The sequence below is a fragment of the Coturnix japonica genome, chromosome 23 (assembly GCF_054131305.1).
Source record: "Coturnix japonica strain WE chromosome 23, WE-NBRP24, whole genome shotgun sequence".
Classification (NCBI taxonomy): domain Eukaryota; kingdom Metazoa; phylum Chordata; class Aves; order Galliformes; family Phasianidae; genus Coturnix; species Coturnix japonica.
The window spans coordinates 9,111,076-9,132,642 of record NC_140685.1 but is presented as its reverse complement, the minus strand read 5'-3'; the positions used below and the strand labels follow the sequence as shown (position 1 = coordinate 9,132,642).

The 21,567-nt window shown below is 43.7% G+C and overlaps 1 protein-coding gene and 1 long non-coding RNA gene across 2 annotated transcripts in view; both read left to right on the top strand.

Moving 5' to 3' along the window:
* The window catches only part of LOC107322316 (uncharacterized), a 184,392-nt gene that overhangs the window by 94,551 nt on the left and 68,274 nt on the right, over positions 1–21,567 (top strand). The gene's annotated exons all lie outside the window — the stretch shown is intronic.
* Positions 14,310–16,435, top strand: KIF2B (kinesin family member 2B). The gene has a single exon (XM_015880198.3). It carries the CDS (start codon positions 14,388–14,390, stop codon positions 16,317–16,319), a length of 1,932 nt encoding a protein of 643 aa, XP_015735684.2. The 5' UTR covers positions 14,310–14,387; the 3' UTR covers positions 16,320–16,435.

Genomic DNA, 21,567 nt, shown 5'->3' with positions numbered 1-21,567 from the left:
AAAGCAAAGGGATTCATGTTTGGAGAACAAAATAAATTACAGCTGGGGGCACACTGGGCTTGTGGGGCTGCGTGCAGAACATGGAGCAAAATGTATGGGGGTACCCATAAGCATAACAGAATGCTTGGTGAGTTAAATAGGAAAGTTGATTGAGGCAGGTTATGTTGAACAACCTGGCAAATCTATGGAAGCAGTGCTTTGGAAAAAACAGCGGGGCTACATTAGATAAATAAATCAGCAGTAGAATTGCCAGCAACTGTCAAATCAACAGCGGCAGTAAAACAGATACATCCAGTCAGTGTCTGTCTGAATGTGAATGTGTTAAGCATGCCAAGGACAGACAGACAGTTGTGCAGAGCCATAACATCAGCCATGTTTGCAGGAGATAATTGTTCCTGGGAGTTCCAGCATGCAGTTCATGTTCTCTTCTGATGAATATGACTGTTTGAACCGAACCAATAAAGAAACAGCACCATGCAGCCATTTTTAAGAGAAAGCAGTTGGCATGTCTGTTGTGTTTGATGGAGTGATCCCACAGCCCTTTATTCAGTGAGTTTCCCATAATGGAGTGTGCTCAGAACTGAGCCTGCCCGACGGTGCCAGCAGCACTTGGGAAGGGATCCAGCAGCGGGGCACCAGCCTGGCCATGCAGCACAAGGGTGCTCCTGGCAGCTGGAAACATCCCACTTCCCCAGCACAAATGTCCTTCCTAAAGTCAGCGGGGGTCTCAGGTCAATCTGCACAGCTTTGGCTCACACACGGTGTCGTTCCCAAAGGAGAAGTTTGTGAGGTATCAGCAGATACACACTAACATGTGTCTCCACCCAAATCCCACGTGTGATGGAGAAGTAAAAGCATGCATGGAGGTGTTTGCTGACAGCCCACCACAAAGCTGAATTTGGCAGAATGTTGTCTCATAGTGTGTGTGGGTAATGGGCAGTGCCCATGACCAGGTTGTGACCATAGTGAGGTACAGATGAAATCCACACTTGTTTGTGAGTTTTCCAGGCTTTCAGCTCCTAAGAACCTGCTGTTCCCTGGACTGTAAGCAAGACTGCTGGGAGAGGTTTGGGTAGTGAGGAAAGGATAACAGCTGGAGGACTCAACCACTTCACCTGCTGATAAATATGGAGCCGTGTTTCATTAAAATTAAAGTGATTTATCTGGATGAACTAATAATGTCTGACCACCTCTCTGTACTTTCCCTATGGTGATTCTCATTTCTGCAGGACATCTCTAAGCTCTGTAGTTTTTGCAGGAGCAGTCCACCTGAAATGCTTGCTGAGCAGTCTTCCCAGTCCCCAAACAGGCTGCTTTGATAAGCGTGCTCATGGAGTGCTTTTGAAACAGAAGCCAGCAATTGCATACTGCTGCTGCATTCATGGTGTGATTCTTTTTAATGTACTACTTTGTTTTCTCATCTGGGATTACATCTGATAAGGATCAGCTAAAACTTTCTCTAATAGTTGCAGTGAAACTCTATGCAGATGTGAGTCTCTGTATGAAAACCTCCTATAAAAATGTGCAGCTTCTAAAGCCAAGCCAAGTTGAGAGAAGCTGGGGTACCAAATGTGCATCATCAAAGTTCACAGCAGTTGGGGCTTTCTTTCCCTTCCTCTCATCCTTTAAGATACTGAAGCAGCACACTTCAAGGGTTTGACAAGAAAGAGACGTATATTCCCCTTTGTGCAGATCTGCTTGATGCTTATGAATGCTGTTCGCTCTAAAGCCCCATTACGATACTCTCCTAGCGATGTGGCTCTGACAGAGGAGAACAGAAGGAAATCTACAGCCAGAAGATCCATCTTGCAAACCTGTCACTCTAAAGAATGCAGTAATTGACACATCCTATTGAATGGGGTAGATGGATTAAATACATACTTTGGGAGGGAAAAAAAAGTCCAAAAATTAAAATATTACGGCAGAGGTGTAGGCTGCCTAGATTTGCCTGGCTCCTTGGAGTCTGGTCTGGGACTCGGCATGTTTGGGAAATGGGTCTCCAAGCAGAGAAGACAGCTTACAATGATAAAACAGATGGGACAATATCTGGTCTCCCTTACTCTGTGAAAACCAGGTGTAAATGGACAAAGTATAAACCTGAGCTCATGGGTTTGTGGTGCGGTTCGTTTCCCTGAGGTTCCCTGTGTCTTCTGGTGATCTTTACTGGCTCATTGTGACTGACGGTACTTCCCATTACAGCATGTGTCCATTGTGATCCATAACACAGTTAACTCCTTTATCAAATAGTAGGTTTTTCTGCTATCTCACCGTACCTCTCCAAGAGCATCCAAGTCATTGCACACACCACACAGTATATTTTTAATCATCTTTTTAATCAAAAAGATGCTAAGAAGGAAAGAGAGGGACACAAAAAATGCATTGGACAGTTGTCTTTTCAGTAACTCCAGGATCTGTACAAACTTATACGTCGTGGTTTACACACCATAGCAATGCCTGCCCTTCTGTGCTGGCAGCCAAAGCATCTGGCATTTACAGCTGCTGGTTGTACGTCTTAGAAACATTTCTTCACTTTAAAAATCCATAAAGCTGTAGTTTCCTTAAGGATCAGCCCATGTCATTACATGGTTACTTCTTCGTATCAGTGACAGACACACTTCATTTAGCTTTAGTGAGCCTCCAGGGTGGAATTTCTGGACCAGCATCCCTGTAGCTTAGGTTGTTCTGATCTACCCCTGGGTGCCCACTGCAAGTACCAGCATGGGGACCCAACAAGACTGCAAGAGAGGCTTCAGTGTGGTGATGAAAAAGGCAGTTGGACAAATGATAGGAGACAGGTGATGTCAGGAAAGGCATTGCCTTCTGCTATGACAATGCCTCGGTTACACCATTTGGTCGTGTTATTAATTAAGTACATTATTACCTGTGTCTGCATCTCCTTTGTTCCTTCCCACCTGACTTCTCTGCTCTGGATGTATGTAGTTATTATTTCAGTAGCACCTCAGAGCCTGAAAAGCAGCAGGCACCCCACTGTTTTAGGTACAGTTAATTAAGTTTCTCTGCTCTCTCTTTTTCAAGCATTTAATAGCCATTAAATGTGCATTATCTGACACGCAGAAGCCTCTGGTAATGAAGCAGACCCCACTGTGGCAGGCGAGCCTGCTTCCTCCCTGCCTTATATTTTCTGAGTTGATTGAGCTGTTATGGGATGGCAAGGAAGAGAATTTTGTTACAGGCACTTGGACAGGTTTGGGAGGAAAAATTCATTGCTTGGGGTTGTTTGGGATGTTCTTTTGGCACCTTTGGTTGCTCATTACCCCCACCAGATAGTACTTCATTTTCCCATTAGACTCACTGAAATGACTGAGTGACTGGTGTGCAAATGGAACCCAGCATTATGAAAGGACCAGAAATACTCTCCTGTGTTTGAGCTGGTGTTTTCCTTTCTCTGTACCTTCTGTTTCACATATTAATTTCACATTGGAGAATTCTAGGTTTACTCTGGCATTGGTTTTCATTGAAAATTTCCATTACTGAAAAGAAAAGCAAGAGCAGGAGAGGTCAGACTGATCATTGTACAGAGAATTTTAACTTAGGCTTCTTCATGACCCTTTGTAATCTTGCTAAAGCAGATGCACTATTTGAGGACCACCAGCTGGTTTTATCCGTGCTCAGACTTGTAATTTACTCAACACAACAAATTGTTGTCCAAAATCTGGAGCCACGCAGGAACCAAACGAAGTGCAGTTGCTAATTTCTGTGTGATTCCTCCTGCAAATACATTTGATAGACCCGCATTAAGTGACACAAATGAAACAGCAAATGTTTCAGTTTGGATAAACTCGGGGAAAACATAAATCTGTATTTGTGAATTCGATGTTGTTTATCTTTGTAGCAACATATTAATTTGTGCAAATCCAAGAAGCAGTAACTAAGGACGCAGACAACCTTTAAAGGTCAGGCAGAGTATGATCCAAATACAATTTTCTGCATAATCTCTACTTCCTCCCTAATTGGAAGGATAAGCAGACATTATGCTGCTGCCTCCTTAACCATTCAGGTGCAAACATGGCTGATTTTGGTAGAACAGCTGGCGTGCTGATGATGACAAGGCAGGCAGGACATTTTAGAATGCTCATGTCCAGCACACGTAATAGTTTAGCATCTTTTAAATGATTTCTGTTTCACTAATGGGTGGTGGAATGGTAATTCAAACACTAAACACCAGACAGCTTATGTATTTTTTTTTTCCAGGGCTGTAAATGGGTCTGTCTTTCTGGCAGTGCCCCAACAGATGCTATCATTCTCAAAGTGGGTGCAGCTATCAATGGAATTGTTGGTTAAAATTTGGTGATTTGGGTTAAATTTTTAATTTAACTGTCCTTTCTCCTTCATGTCTCAGTGCTGTTTGCTGGCTGCCTTCTGATAGATCCTTGATGATGACTCTCAGTCGCACGTGGGCTTTTCTGGTTCATGGCTCTGCCTTTGGCAAAAGGAATGAAAATTACAGGTCCCAAATGAAAGCCTCTTTTCAGCTTGTACATATTAACTTCTTCTTTTTCTACATGGATGTCTATGAAGCTGCGTCAATTTGCATTAACAATGTGGCCACGTATACGTCGGTATTGATTTTTTGCTGTTTTCTGATTCGCTCTGCATCTCTCCTCTCCTGCCCCTCGCAGTGCTGCTTTTCACTCCCGGCTTATTAGGCTGCCTGAAAGATAGAGCCGTGGAACACTGCCAGCCTGGGAAATTATAAGGCTGCTTTCAGCTGCTCCTGGTGTACGCTCTGCAAAAGTTAGAAGAGGAAATAATGGCCTTCCATAACACTCACCTGAGAAAGCCTGCCACGGAAAAATGAAACCCTAGGATGAAATAGAGGAAATGCCCAATGAGAAGTGATTTGCAGATGAAGGCAGTGCTGAGTTCGATGTCTCTACTTAGTAGACAGACGTGCAGATCTTGTTTTTATCTTTTTCTTTTTTTTCTTCTCTTTTTCTAATCTTTTTTTAACTTGAACTTCAGAAAAGAAGGAAAAGTAAAAGATCGATTCCGTGTTTCCATCTAGCTGAAACCAAAGCTCCTTCACTCTGCCCGTAGCCCCACACCAATCTCAAGGAATAGCAGCACCCTTTTCTGGCAGTGCAGCCTGGGTGCTGAGTTCCACATGTGTCAGGTCCTCACTGATCTCCCTGGTTTTGCAGAAACCAGGGGCTGACACACTGAAACCACTGTGCATCATTTGGGAACTTTCCCACCAGGAGCACCAATGCCAGCATAGATTTGCCAGCTCCTTTCACACAGCTATCAAAGAGAATTTCCTGAGTGAGGTTTCATGTCGACTCCTGAATTAAAAACAAATAAAACACCTTCAAAATAGTTATCCTTCACAAACACAAACCCCCGCCATGTCAGAATTTCTTTGCTCCTGAATGCCAGCCCAGCTGCAGACATGCATTTCAGTCTGCCAGTGATCATGTACTCCATCCTCTTCTCTTATTCTTTCTGAAGATGCTTGTTAATGAACCTTCTTGAAAAGACATGGGATGAAAAGTCAGGACACTGGGTAGAAAAGCAATGCAGATTGGAAAAGACAGAAAGCTTATTTAATTCTTTCTTTTCCCAATCTCAACTCCTTCAAGTTATCTTTAAAAAGATGTTTAAACCTTACAGTTAAAACTTTCCTGCATTTAACTGTAATAATTAAAAGCAGCTAAGGGAGCATTCGAGTCCAAAGGGAAACATTTCAAAACTCATTTCAACCACTGCCAGTTGCGTCTGGGGAGGGATGGGATCTTGAGGAAAGTTCACAGCTGTGCTTTTACCTTGATTACTTTTTTTTAGTCTTTTATGCCCAAATTTCATTTGTTAAGATATAAGGTCTCCATCGTGTGCCTGTAACCAGCCCTCTGGATCCAAAAGTCAGTCAGTGGACCCTAATGATTCACAGCAGCACCAACCTGAGCTTTATTTGAGGAGGTGGTTTTATGAATCAAAAGAAAAGATGTGTATTGAAAGAAGGTACTGAGGATGTGGGGAAAGTAGGATTGCAATGAGTTTGATGAGATCCTTCCTCATCAAGGAAATGGGACTGCAGTTGGCATGCAGCTCACCACGTGGAGCACCGTCCCAACGGTGTGCTCAGCATTGACTGTTTCTAATGAGAACATAAACCCAGGAAGTCTGGTATCCTGCCTACATCAATGACTAATTCCAGCCAGTTAAAAGGACATAAAAAGCTATAATGAAGCTACTGATTCTGTGAGGGAAAGGAACTGCTGATGGGATATTCTAAATGCCAAGATCTCAGTCACTGTAACTCATGCTCAATCACAGCCATACTTTTCAGAGTGGATTGTTGACCTTAAATGCAGATTGAGACTGTTACAGGAGAATGTCCTCAGTTTCTCCCAGGAAAGATGGGTGTCAGTGATATATGGCTTCTGGTCAGTCTGGAGTTCTGATGCAGTAATGTATCAAGAGTTCAGTTTATTCTGACATCGTCTTAAATCTGAAGAAATAGGTGGAAAGCATTTCCCTGGAATGCTCGTTTCTTGTTTGCATTTTTCAGAGGATGCCTTGCTTGGTCGTACCATTAAAAATATCTTTGCAAAGAACTGCCTACGGTTGCTCAAATTAATAAAAAATACATTGAGCTCTGTGTCCAAAAAGTCATCGGAAGCAGCAGTTTGCTGTGCTGCTGGGGGGGCTTTGGGAGCAGATATCTCTGTATGAATGTGTGCCACAGCATTGCTGTTCAGCTCTTCTGTTCAGCCCGATGTTAATCTGTGGCAGTAAAACTGCAATTTTAGAATTGTGCACTGATTTATTCCACCAGTGCACACTGTACAAATCTGCTGAACTAACAGCAATTGAGAGAAGACGGTCCTGTAGGTTCAGCAGCCACTGAATTACGATGTTTGGTGTTTTTCAGGTACAATGTCTTGCATAAATAGATCACATTGGTGTGCTACTAAACTCGTGTCTTTTTTGGACCTTGCACATGATACTCAGGTAGATCCCCACTTATGCATTAACATCACTCTCTGACCCAAACTGAGTGGGTCCTGTGAAAGCTTAGTCATTGCAGCACTAGAATCCGAGTGAGTTGTTTCAGACAGATTGTTAATGTTTCAGCAGGGATCCAGACGTGTCCCTTTAATTGCTGATTGCTTTCCACTGCCCTCCAGCTGTTCCCTTACCTGGTGCTCAGCATTGACATGTGGGTTTTTCCCCAGGGCTTTCTGGAGCTGAGTGGATGAGCAGTGAGCTCCCTGACACACAAGGAAGTGGTGGCAGCCCCTAGGGATATTTAGAGGCCAGTTCAGCTCTGCATTTGCCTCCAGGTTGAGCTGCTGCTTGGTTCTGGGCTCCTTGCCCAGCTTTGGGTCAGGCACGTGAGCAGCAGCACAGCTCAAGGCCTCTCTCCATGCTATGGGAAGCACTGTCCTTTGCACAGCTGCATGTATGTGTCGTGCAGGCTTTCCTTTCTGCTGCTTTGCAGTAGCAATGGACTCGAGCCTGCCTCTCCCATGTCTCTCTCACTTTCTTCCATGCATCCACTGCATACAAATTGCTGATCTCCAGCCCAGGTAACAAAGCCACTGCCCGTTTCCTTGTTCAGGTACCCTGACATTTCCAGTGGCAGGAGCTGGGGGAGGCCATTCATTTTATATGCGCACACAGATCATAAATAATGAGTCACTAATTCCAAGGAGGCCACCAGTGTCAAATCACATCAGCTAACCTGAAGTCGATGTCCCAAGGTACTGTGCAGCAAAATGTAATCTCTGCAACAGAAGATTTCTTTGCTGGGTCCCCATGCCTGTTACACTGCTTATGTAGTTAGGCTGGAAAGTACTTCAGGCAGGGATTACCTCTCCCTGCTGTGCTCTGCTCAGCACCACGTGTACCTCTGTCTCTTTATGCAATAATTAATAATAAATCTTCTGGTAATCCGGTTGCAGCACAATCTTCAGACTGTTACTTCTCTCTGTGTTAGATAAAACAAGCCAGCAGATGACTTGGGGGCTCCTGAAGCACTGCCAGGCACTGGGGCTTTTCAGTCACTTTTGCAAGACTTAGCAGGAAATCTGGATTATACAGCAGCATTTGTGTTTGTCTGCTTTTGCTTTTGTTGTACTGGGAGTCACCTAGAAATAACTATTCGGAATACAATCTCCTAAGGTGGAACTCTTTTCAGGTAGTTACGTAGCATGGCACAGACAGTGAGATGACGTCAATGGCAATGCCCAGCTCTTTACGGAGCACACATCTGCACTGGTGTCTGGTTTGCAGGGATCATCAAATCCCATGTCTGCTTGTCTTGGAGAGGTTTCTGTGGCAGAAAGCAAATCAGTGGGCTTAGCCTGCTGGAGGGAAAACACTGCACTTCTGTGTGTGAGCATTATGCAGCCTTCTGATACCTTCCTTCTGCATGTTTATGTATGTCTATGGGTGGAGAGGAACAAAGAGAGAAAATGAAGCAGACAACATCCAGCACCGTGGTGTTGTCCTCTTGGTTGTCCTAATACAGCTGCAGTCTGCTGTAATTTAGGACATTACGATGACTGGAGGGAGGTCAAGGGAGGGGTACGTCTGAGGCTCAAGCTCAGTTTGTGTTTGCTTATTAATTCCAAATGAGGGCAGGGGCACATAAAGGAATACTGTAAAGGTATATTTTCTCTTTTCATTTAGAAACATAACATCTGAGAAACATTTATTAGCAAAACATCAACTCTATTTGCACATTTCTAAATAGAATATCAGAGCAACTGAATTTTAATTTTCATGTCTGTAATTTGTTAATATAATTACGGTACAATGCAGTTAGGTGCTTTCAGATCTTTCAGTGTTAATTAAAAAGCTAATAACTTGGAAAGCTATAAATATTGAGGTAGAGGGGCTGGTGCTGCAGGCAGTTAATCCTTTATTTGTCACTTGCTAAGGATCCGTTTAGCAGAAGACTGGGCTGTTCACAGTGCAGGCAGCATCGGGCTGCTCCCCCAGGAAGCGCACACAGCTCAGTGCTGCCAGCAGGCATCCCATCCCGCCCAAGCAGCACTGCTCTGCTTAGAAATGCTTGAGGTATTTATGTTTTCAGATCTGGGGGAAATTTTCCTTGGTTCCAAATTAAAAAAGAAAAGGAAAGCCAATATTCAGAGTTTCCTGCTGGAATCTCAGCTGAGCATCCTGAAGTGCTCTGTGGGTCTGTGCAGGTGGCTGGGGTTGGCTTTGTCCTTCTGCAGAGGACAGGGACACGTAGAGCAGCTCCAACTGAGGCAGGGACTTAAAAAAAAGCCAACAGGACAAACACTGGAACTGTGAACCAACTTCCTCCTATGAAGGAGAACGTTTGAGAGCGAGTGCCTCAGCATTGTTGCAGCACATAGTCATTTACCTTACGGAAATCATTAATTCTGCCCAGCCATTCTCATGAGCAGCCTGATGCTGAGCTTCCGAACAGGCACTCAGAGGAAGCACCGCTTTCTGTAGTCGGCTCAAATTGTTTAATGTTTGTCAAACTTGAATTGCATTGGAAGGATACATAGTGAGTAATGTGTTTCTCCTGCTCTTTACACATGGGCAAGGCTGCACAGCCACTTCAAGCTGTAGTTTATCGCACTGCATTATGCATGAGGTGGGTTTGCAAGCAGATACATTAATACAAAAGGAGGGAGGGAAGAAAAGCACAAGAAAGCAGATTCGTGCATTGTCCAATTTGTGAGGGTTAGGAATAATTCAGAGACCTTTTAGAGCTGTAGCTCTGGAGTAGTAACTTAGCGCGTGTGCAGCAGAAAACATGGCAGCTTTGGCATGGAGCTGCTGCTCCTTTGGTTGGAATTGGTTTGTAGCTACTGACCCAGCGATCCCAGAAGCCTTTTCTGAAAATGTAAGGTTACATCCTACAAAGCGCTAACCTGTTTTCCCTTTGCTGTAAGCTGATTTTGGGTGCTAAGCAGCCACTCAGAGCTATGAAGATGTAGGTGTGTAGTAAGAACTGGCAAATGGCTCAAGGACGCCCTTCAAACTTTGATTTCCAGCAGGCGTTTGGGTGTGCTCTGCTTAGGGATTTATTCCTAAATTCTCCTCAACTCCTGTCTGCACCCTGTGCTGCTCTATGAGGAGTCAGAAAAGAGTTCTGTGAAAGGCATCAGAAGCAAACTGACAGCCCCTGCAATGAGTGATACCAAAGCTTCTTCAGCATTCTTTGCACAAACTGTAATTCAGATCCCAGTAGTTTCTGTGACTATTAATCCTCAAATGTTACGTCCTTAACTTGGCAGGAGAAATGAACTTAACCAACCAAAGCCATTTCTCAGCAGTACCTGACAGTATGGATCCCCAGCAGCACTTCATCCCTTCTGCAGGTCGGAACTATTTCTGGTATAATTAAATAATACTGGTCCATGATAGAAATATATTAGCTTTAGACAGTGTTAATACTGTACACAAGAGTATGAGGATTGATAGTCCTTGTAATCTCTTATCTAAACATAGAAGGGCTGCATATGCTGTTTATAAAGCGCTGAAATCAATCATAGCAGTGACAGGCAGGTAATTGGGAAGCAAGCTCCTACTTATGCAGACCATGAGGGGATAACAGCCTTCAGCGTTTGGTTTTGTTTTTTTTTTTACAAATATTATTATCTGTCTCATCTTTCAAACTTCAAAATCTAAAGTGAACCACTTACAACCCATTTGTGAGCACTGCATGGGTAGCGTGGCTCTCAGAAGGGCCAGAGCTTGGCACTTCTGTCTGTCCCCACCTCTAGGGGAGGGTGGCTCAGAGCCGTAACTCCAGGTAACCAATGAAAACCAGCTGTATCTGTGTGACTTCTGGAATAGGATCAGATTTTAATTAACACTGGTTAAGTCCTTTGAATCATTAAGGCTTAAAACAATTGTATGAGTGTGGAGCTCCGTAATTTTTTTAATGAACGCCTTGCGGAGGGGGTCTCAGAGCATTTAAGCATCACACTGTTTACATGTTCAGCCAGTTGAGGATAGTCAGAAGGATTCTGTAATTAGAAGAGTTTGTTACTAAAGGCTTCTCCATGTGTTAAACTTTATCAGAATGTTCCTAACCACGAGATGAATTAAAGCTACCTACACTGGTCTGTGAATTAGCAGTTTTCACTCTGATTTTCTGATTAGTTATATCAGTTTTAGATGCTGCATTGTGCCAGGAAGACTAGTAGATACATGATAATAAATGTTGACTAGTGTCTCATTAAAACATTGAGAGGAGAATATACCACTTTCATGTGGTAACTCATTGTAACCCACAGCTTCCATTCAGTTTGCTGGAATTTATTCTCTTTTAGAATGACACCAATAATTATCTTATTTTGTGTTTGTTACTTCATCAGATGAATGAAAGTTGTTTCCATTGCTCAGAAAAGCAGAGTTTCACTGTGTTAGAAATCTCAAGTTGGCAACAGTCCCACTTCCCTATATAAGGATGCAAGTCCTTTTGGCTCCTCAGTATGGTGGATCCCATCTGTGCTTTCCTACTTGAAGAACAGCAGTTGTTTCCCTTGGGAAGGCTTTGGGATTTTGTGTGTGTGTGGTTTTTCGTGGCCTTCCCCCCCTCCCGACTTGTGTGGCTTTGCAAGGAGTTTGTGTGGGCAGATCTGAGCATCCGTGCAGCTCCATGAAGTGTGAAATGCAAGCTGTTGTTGGCCTCGTCCTGTTTCATCTGCTCGCTGTGTTTCTTGGCAGAAAGGACTGGTTGTGTGTATTAATGCTGGGGGTTGTGACCACAGCTTTTTGCGTGCAGGGCGAGCTGACAGCTAGCTGGGTAGCAGTGGAAAAGCAACAGAAGAAATGTGGGATGTTTCTTACATCCTGTGATAGTAAAGCATCTTCTTTTAACAGAGCGTGCGCTGTATCTTTGCTGCTGCACATTGCGTTTATTCTCTGATGACTCATAGCAGGAGCAAATCCTTTACTTTCTTCCTCAACGTGGTAGTATTTTATAAGGTACAAACAAAAAAAAACTCACGTATGTTTGCAAATCATTTGAAGGGTGTTTGAATAAGTTACAAGTTTTTAAGCTGCTGCACATTTGTTTCAGGGTTTCTGTGTGGATAAACCAAGGTTTTAAAGGCTTTGGGAAAAGGCTGATCCCTCTGCTCCCAGGAGATGCTGTCCTCTTCCTTTCCTTTCCTCTCCACATTGTAATTACTGCCTGTAACCCTGGCAAAAAAACACGCTGAAGAAAAACTGTCTTTGTTGGGAATATTTACATGTTGTTTAGCACAACAGAGTCCCAGTGTTAACACACAGCTTTGGATGCTGCTTGGTGAATAACCTTAACCAAAAATAGCTGTGAGCACGAATCTTGATTAAACCACAGCATTCAGGTCTGTGGCAACATTTTTTGTGGTACTAATCCAGCATAACCGTTCTGCCACGTTATGGGGCTGCCTTTCTCCTGCTGTGGTGCCAGTTCAGCCTCTTCTGCCCAGGGAAATGAGGGCACTGAGGAGTAGTTTCACTAGAATGGCTACTTGTGATCTGAAAACCAGACAAAATGAACATCAAAACGTCCTCTTCCTTTGAGTCCTGATTTAGGACAGCACTTGGCTGGGAGAGCTGGGAGGGGATTTCAGTGCCTGTGTGCATTCAGGTTGGCAGCAGGACATCCCTCCGCTCAGTGAGGGCTGTGGGATTCCATGTTTGTCAAGTACCTAAGAACCTCCCTCAGGTAACCATCTATATACAGGCACTCTTGTGCTTTGGGAAGAGGATTTTACATTTCTTTCTTAAATTACTGATCATTTGATCACTGTGTTGGTTTAATCTCTCAGTTACCCCATTTGTGTTTGATGATGAAAACTTGTTAATGCATAGCCATCAAAAACGTTAATAGTTGTCACAGCTGAAAACATGCAATCTCAAGCCAAGTACAGTCTTTCTTAAAAACATACTTTATATATACGATGCACTTGCATAAATTTTACCTCTCTTGTGTACAAAATCACAACTGAGAACTGCTGCAATTAGATGCCAACATGACGAGAGAGCAACAAGACGCTCTTGGGAGTGAATTATGGAGCAGTAATTCATGAGAAGGTACTGCAAGAGAAAGGCAGAAGGCCGAGAGCTGTTAAATGCAGCAGGTGTGAATTACTGTGCTATAATTCACAGGCTTGGGTGTCTTATTGGAATTATAAAATAGCCCTATGCAAATATTTTTTAAGGATGCAAGGACAAATAATCAGATGTAACTGGGGCTACACCTCACCAAAGGGTCCCAGAGTCTTAAAGAGCAGCAAGGTATTGCGTCAGGAAAGCAAAGGAAAAAGTATGGGTTATTTTAAACCTAGTTTGAATAATTGAATATGAGTGTATTTAAAATGTTTACTTCCAGTTCATCTGCTTTTTCAGTTGCCCACTGCATTTGTCTGCTGTGAACTCTGCAGAACTCCCCTGTTATTTTCCTCCTGGCGTTTCTATTCTGTGCAAAGGCAGATGAAGTCCCTAGAAACATGGGATTCTGATTCTTCTAGTAGCTTCCTCACAGGGTTTAATCCCTTCTATAAATGACTGGAGCAGATGTACAGTATTGCCATTTTTAGAGGTGTGCTCTGGTTTTGAGTACCTACTTCAAATGCTGTGAATTGTCACTCCTACCCAGAGCAGAGCTCACAAAAGGCTGCAGGTTTCTGTAGCCTCTGTCAATAAGTTGCTCCTTTTCCCATTAAAATATTAAATCTGTAGGTTAATGATGAGTCAACCGTTATCATTACATATACAACCCAAAAATCAAAGCCATTCCCTCATCCACCACTTCCTTATTGTTATTAAAGCACTCCTACTTGAAACTCTCTATTCGGGAATCCAGGTGATTAAAGAATATTACAGAAATGAATTAAAAATATCATCAATTTTTCCATTTATCAAAATTAAATCCATGCTTATGGATGCAGATATACCCATGACATTCACACTACAACTCCAGTTTTCATTCCTTTCTCCTAAGCTCGTATTTTGTCCAAGCAGGATTTCCAGGCATGCAAAGCCTTTTAGAAATTCAAAATTCAGGGCAATTAAGAACAATATGCTGCTTTCTTCATTTCCATGTTTCCACTGCTGGTTGAAAATGCTCTCCTGACTATCTGTGCTTGTGTCACTGCTATAAATTCTTGTGTCACTGGCATTGGCTTAACACAATGTGACTGATCTAATTGGACACGACATGTTACAATAGCTGCACGCCAGCCTGGATGCTCCAATAGGCATTTTCAGGTGATGGCAGCCTTAGATGTTCCTTCCACTCATAGCAGCATATTAAAAGCCCATCTTTGTTCCACTTCAAAGCTGACTCCACGGCAACCACTGTGACACAGTGCTGAGTTCTGGAGCACTGAGCCCGCAGGAGTGAGACCCAAGTCTGCCTGCCCCATCTGCATCCAGGGCCCATGAACAGCATGGCCAGCAAGTTTGGGCTTATCCAGCTGGGCAGTTGTGTGGAGATCAAGCACAGCAGTGGGCGCCCATATCAGGCAGTAGTGACAAAGCTCCATGAAAGCACCTCCAGCGTCACTGTGGAATGGCTTGAGAGAGGAACCAGCAAGACCAAACAGGTGGATCTCCAGGTCATCTTTGACCTCAACCCTCACCTAGTCCCAAGGACCAGATCCGCAAGTGGCGCCGAGACCTCGCTGTCAGCCAGAGGGAACTGGAGCCCAGTGAGTGAAATGTGGACACCGCCCATCAAAGCGGAGAAGTGTTGGGACAGCAGGAGTCCTGTGGTAGCCCGGACTCAGTCCACAACCAGATGGATGTCACCAGGCATGTGGCAGAAGGAAAAGCAGCCGAAACAGCAGGAATGCCATCAGCTGGATGTGCAGGAGAAGCCAGTTCAGAAGGACAACACGTCACTCCGTGCCAGGACTGACATAGTGGCCATGATCCAGGAGTGCCGCAACCACCTGAATGGCAAAACACAGTGGACCTCCATGCCATGTCAGCCTCGCCGCATCAGTGTGTGCATCCGCAAGCGGCCCCTGAACCAGCGTGAGGCTGAGCTCAATGACACTGATGTGGTTACAGTGTCCTGCCAGGGCATGGTGATCGTGCATGAAGCCAAGCAGAAGTTGGATCTCACACAGTATCTGAACAACCAGGTCTTCCGCTTTGACCATGCCTTTGATGGCCATGCTGCCAACGAGCTGGTGTACAGGCACACTGCCCAGCCCCTCGTGGATATCATCTTCCAGGGGGGCATGGCCACCTGCTTTGCCTATGGCCAGACGGGCAGCGGCAAGACACACACCATGAGGGGAAACATCACTAGCAAAGGAATCTACGTGCTGGTCGCTGAGGATGTCTTCCGCAGGCTGCAGTACCCTAATTACCAGAAACTGGAGCTTTGGGTCTATGGGGCTTTCTTTGAGATTTATAGAGGCAAAGTGTTTGACCTGCTGAACAGGAAGAAGCGGCTGAGGGTGCTAGAAAATGGTCAAAAGCAAATCCAGGTGGTAGGGCTGTGTGAGGAAGAGGTCACCTGCGTGGAAGATGTCATCAGGCTAATTGAAACAGGCAGCAACTGTCGCATGGCAGGCCAGACTTCAGCCAACACTCAGTCCTCCCGGAGCCATGCCATCTTCCAGATCATACTCAAGAGGAGAGGACAGCTGTATGCCAAATTTTCCCTAATTGATCTGGCTGGGAATGAAAGAGGAGCTGATATCACAACTGCAGACAAGCAAACGAGGCTGGAGGGGGCTGACATTAATAAAAGCCTCTTGGCACTCAAGGAATGTATTAGGGCATTGGGGCATAACCAAGCCCACACCCCATTCAGGGCTAGCAAGCTCACCCAAGTTCTGAGGGACTCTCTTATAGGGGAAAACTCATATACCTGCATGATTGCAACTGTCTCTCCAGGAATAAGATCCTGTGAGCACACCCTTAACACCCTGCGATATGCCAACCGTGTGAAGGAGCTGGTTGTGGATCTAAATTCCCTTGAACAGCCTTTCCAGGTTGCGTCCAGCTTACCACAGCAGCAGCAGTTTGGGGTGCAGGCAGACAAGGAAGTGTTATCCAAGACACTTACTCTGAATGGCAAGGGGGAGACCCTGAAAAAGAGGAAAGAGATAAATGAGGAAACAATTACAGAGAAGCATCAGAAATCTCTGCGATGGCTGAAAGAACTCTTACAGACGGCTGAAAGAACAGTCAGGAATGTGGATATATATGCTGCACAGTTTGAATCATTCCTGGATCAAGAAATTGGCATCCTGACTGAGATTCGAGAAAAAGTCAGATTATCCCCAAGGAGGATACAGAACAAGGAGGAACAGGACAAGAACCAGAGCTGCACTAAGAGGTCCCATGCAATGTAAGCTGTGCCAGAACCACAACTCCTGAGGCTGCTGGGTGCAGAGAGCTGTTCGCTGCCACTGCTTCATCTGCCCATCAATTGTTGTACTTAAGAAACATTAAATGGCATCTGCCTGAACATTCTGGTTGAGTTTTTATTCCTTGAAAATAGTAGTTGAAACTTGTAGGAGAACAGCCCTGTTGTTTTTTTTCCAGGTATTTTTCATTGCAGCAAGTTAAACTCTGCAGTTGTTAGGATCTAACCTGTAGGAAAAGCTAAGAATTTACAGAGAATGTATCTCACATCATGTGGGCAGGTTTCCCCTCTCATGCCTGTAAAATTACATGCATATATACACACAGAGAGAGATATTCATCAGCATTTGCCTAAATGTGGCCCCTCAAGGGTTCTGTCAAACTCCACCAAGAGTGGAGAGAGGAAGCAGCAGGATGGTGCCTGGTATCGGAGACCTGATGAGACAGGCTGGAAGGGTCAGAAAAGCTGCATCCATCAGTGCTCCATCTGATGCAGCACATATCAGTGCAAATGCTGCTCTTGGGGTGAGGCAGTGCTCCTCTCAATGGTATGCCCTGCAAAACACGCTCTTCTTAGGGGTTAAAGCATCAGGCTCCTATCTGTGCGTGTTATTGAAGACAGAAATTAATTAGTGTAAGTTCTTGAAAAGTTAAATAAGTGGAAGAAATTAAATAATATAAATTGTATCTAATTAGTTGGTGGTAATCTCCCTGTTTTCTCACACTGTCTAATCTCTCTCTGGCTGTTGGTCCCATCCACCCATTTATCCTGCTGAGCAGTTGAATCATCTGATCCAATGGGTGTGGAAGTCAATGGAAGGACTTGAGCAAGCTTGCAAGGAGGCCAGGAATTTGTTTTCAGTGATGAAATTATTAGACACCAGGTGTTGTTTAAATGCTGGTCATCTCCTAGCAGTAATAATATGCTGTGCTTTTCAGCTTCAGTGCACCTTACAAGCATTTGTGTATTGGTATTCTGCTTGTTTCGGCATTCCTGGTTTCAGCAGCCTGCAGCGTTCAGAGATGCAATGAGACATAGGTACTACTTGCCAGATTAAGATACAAGTGTGTTGTATGCAGGGATTTACAACAGAAGGGTTTTCTCCTTTCTAGAAGTGTTGCTGAGGTTCCTTCCCTGGCATTTTCCTTGGATTCTTCTATGTGAGGTGCTGGTATCTGCAATGGACCAGGTGTAAAGGCCTGGTACCTGTGGTGTGGGGCCGTCTGTGGGAGCAGGATGGCTCTGCAGTCCCTTGGAAGTGGTACGATCACTTCCAGCTGGTGCAGGATGTGTGTCCCATGCAGGGCACACGGTAGGTTTGCTCTCTGGGCTGTCGCCGTGCTTGCTTCAGGTCTAAGTTCTTGCTATTCACAGCTGTGGCCGTGCATTAGTTATAAATCATTAGCATGAACTGTTTTGGCAAAAAGGGCTATGAATTAATTGAGTTGGGCACAGTTCTAGAAACACGGTTTTAATGAGCTGGAACAAAGTCTTACCAGGGTGCGGTGGTTTGCAGTGAGTAGGAAAATGAATTTTATTCTTTGTTTATACTCACATTCGGAGGCTGCTCGCATGAAGCTCACAGTGACTCATGAGCACACCCTGCTGCTGTTTAAAGCAGATGCAAAACGAATTAACTAAATTAGCCTGTCTTCATTTTTCGTGGTTACACGATGTGTTGATTGACCTCTTTTCTTTCATTGATGATCTTCATTTACATATTTTCCTTTGCTTTCTAAACATAAATCTTGTTTATATAGAGAGTGCAAAACCCATTCTGTCTATTCCCTGTACTTCAGGTATGATTTTGTGTCTGGTTTCCATGAGTTTGTAGCTGCAGGATACCCCTCTGTATTTGGGGTTTGGACATGTTGGTTATGCGTATTCACACACATACACAAGGCACAACCTGTCCAGGTTCAAAGGTTCCATCAAAATTCTTTCTAGTTTTTACTGGACCAGGCATGCCTTTGTAATGAACCCAGATTAAGTGTGCTGAGCTTTAGGTTTGCATTGCTCTGGTGACCATGAGTGTGTTCAATTAAATAAAGATTGCTAATTAATTATAGTAAGGTCAGCCATTCACTTAGCCTGTTAAACAACTGAAACACTTCTGTGGGATGCATTTCTGTTTATAACTGTCTGTAGCTGACTGAACAAGAAAAGCAACTGTTGTCTAGACAGAGCATGGCTAATCTAGTCATTTTTTGCCTGATGATTAACCAGAACTACTGCTACTCTGTTATGCTGTGAGGATTTAAACCTGCTCTCTTCTTACCTTTGTCATTTCTAGGGGAGATTTCACAGTTAATTTTACTGTGAGTTAAGATTCCAAGGAGTTTTCCATGCCTCCTCTGCTTTGTATGCCTCTGCTTGACCTGAGTGTTTCACGAGGACCAAGCATGTATATCTGTATATATCCTCTGTCATCAATTAACAGTAGTTACCACATACATAGGGATGTAGTTCATATGTACATATATATATATATGTCTTATTTTTCAGTTGCTGTTTTCCTAGTTCTGAGCTTAGGATGACAGAGCTTTGGCTGTAGAACATGGTTCTTATTTTCCACACTCCTTAGATTGTTAGTTCATTTTGTTGGAGCCGTGCTGCAGTGTGTTCATAGTTTGATTCAGCTTATCTGCTGAACTCCTTGTTAGGTGTTCTCCTTGTTCGTTCCAACTCTCACATGTTCTCTTTCTGCAGTCCTTAAAGGTTTGAATTCCCTCTATCTAAAGCAGCTGGATGGCCGTGTGTTCCCTTGAATGGACAGGACAGTTCAACCCATAACCCGATGTACATCAGCTGAAAAACACAATTGATTCATCTGCTAGTTTTCTGAAATACTCAATAGCTTCTTCCTCTGCTCTCACATTCATGTGCCTTCCCATCTACTTCTCCCATTCAAACTGACTTTTTAGCTGTGACTCTCAGTATCATGTTGTTCTGCAGTAATACATGTCTCACAAAATACAGGTTTTTTTCCATTCTTCTAGTACTTTCTGGAATTACTTAATCCTTGGAATCATACTTGTGAGTTTGGCAGCAGAAAAGACTTGGAAAGGTGCAACTGAAATTCTTCCAAGCTGGAAGACCATTAATATATATATATATATATTTAGAGAGACACACTCTTGTGTGTGTTTATGTGATAGGAAACGAGTGAGGTACAACCCAGAAGAGCCCCAGATTCCCAGCTGCAGCATCTGCAGTTTCCAGTTCAGTTCTGAGGTGTCAGGCAAAATGGGGGCTGTGATGAATGGATCAAAATAATCTGTACCCTGCAAAGGCAATCTGGGAGAACAAGCCGCCTTCTGGTCCTGCCTCTGCAGCAGGCGCTGTGCAATTTGCTCAATTTAGCATCAAGTAAGCATGGCTGAATTTAGCCCTGTATTTTTGGCTTTATTATTATCGGAGTCTTACAGCTCAGCCTGTTATCATGAGGAGAGCTCACAAGGCATTATTCAGATTTTTCTGTTTTTCTGCTCAGACAAAGCCCAAGGCAACTGGGATTTTCCAGAGGAGAGACTGACTGTTGTCGCTAATAACAGCTTTAGTCAGCAACATATGTTTAGTGATGTACATCAATATTTCTACTTTCACAGATGCTTTGATTTCGCATTTTGGATATCGTTACGTCCAGGAACATGTTTAATCTCGGAGCTCCAAAAGTCCATGTAAAACACTGAATTTTCATACCTACACTTTTCAAACTGGGTATCTGTGGCCGAAATTCCTCTGTGCTGTCAGGCAGCATTATATTGCACACCATTCCATTTCCTAGTTTGTACCAGAACCCTGTGATTCTTTGAAATATGCACTGCAGCTCTGATTTGTGAGGTATTTGAATCATTTCCCTTTTATTTTTCTACAGAAGCAGGTAATATCTCACAGGATGTGTTGAAAGACATTATGTTTTGAAGAAATTCACCTGGTATTCTGCCTCTCTCCCCGCTTTAACACTACAAGGAATACCTGATGCAAACAATGTTGTTATTCCTCGGAATGTTCCTTGAAGCTTTCTCTTATTTCTACCTTTATATTGAGTCCTTCTTCTTGTGCCCTCCTAATCATTTCCTCAGCAAGAGACTGGGATGTGACATGAGAGGAGATAATTTCAAATGAAGAGGAAAAAAATACACCGAAGAGGAAAGCTGAGATGCTGTTTACATGCAGAACTTTCAGTAGAGAGATAAACAAACAAAGGAAGGTTTGATTCTGCATCACAGTGTTGTCCAAACAGCAAGCAGGGACCTGTCTGCAAACTAGAAAGAGAATTCCCTCAGGCACAGGGCTGGCTGCAGAGTTGCCCTCCTCATTTCAATGCTGTTTTGAGGTTCAGCAGCAAAATGTGAGCACCCTGAAGCAAACAAGAGGAAGGAGAACACAAGACCAAGTGCCTGGTCTCCATCACGCCCAATAGGAACCATATTTCTGCTCCCTTTGCTGGAAAGGAGGGATCAGCTCACCCTGTGAGCCCTGGCTGTATCTACTCATTCAATTCAGAAGAAGCGTTTATTGAATGAGATCAAATCTGAATGGCTGATTCTGCACCCTCAGTACTTGAATAAAGTTTTGGCACTTATACACAAAATGTAAGCAGTTTTGTTTGGAAGAAAATCTGTTTTTGTGTTTTGGAGTGCAGGTCAGGTGCTGACTAACCAGGAATGTGAATTTGCCTCCGCTGCAGGGGACAGAAGTTGGCTGAAATTTTGATCCATTCTTAGTTTTATGGACTTAGGTTTTACTTGAGGTAATTTCTGCTCTCCAAATGTGTTAAGGAACCTAAAATCAGGATCCTTCTCTTGCTTCTTCTAATCCTAACAGCTGAATAGTGTCATGCACTGAAATGTCTGTCTACTTCTTGTGGTTAAATCAGTATGTCAGCATTGGGTTTTGACTACAAACAGTGTCCTACAGCCACTGAGCATGGGCATTTTATCTGAGAGAGCTGAGTTCTTGATGCTGAGAAACAGAGCAGTAGCTGAACAGCTGCTGTGTAATAACCTGCCTACTTTCCTCTGTGGCTCATCCTGCAACTGACGTTTAAACTCATTCTCATTTGTTAGACTTCACTGGTTTTGCTCATCACCTGGGAGCTGACTCTGCACAGGCCTTACTTAAAACAGAGCAATAGAGTCTGGTCTGGATTTTCTTATATTGTTTATAGTCTAATTTTTGTGATTTTATACCTGTTTCAAGCAGTGTTAGGAACCTCTTGAGATAGAACA

What these genes read in the sequence shown, in the direction of transcription:
- KIF2B (XM_015880198.3), top strand. Translation starts at nt 14,388, where the DNA reads ATGAACAGCATGGCCAGCAAGTTTGGGCTTATCCAGCTGGGCAGTTGT.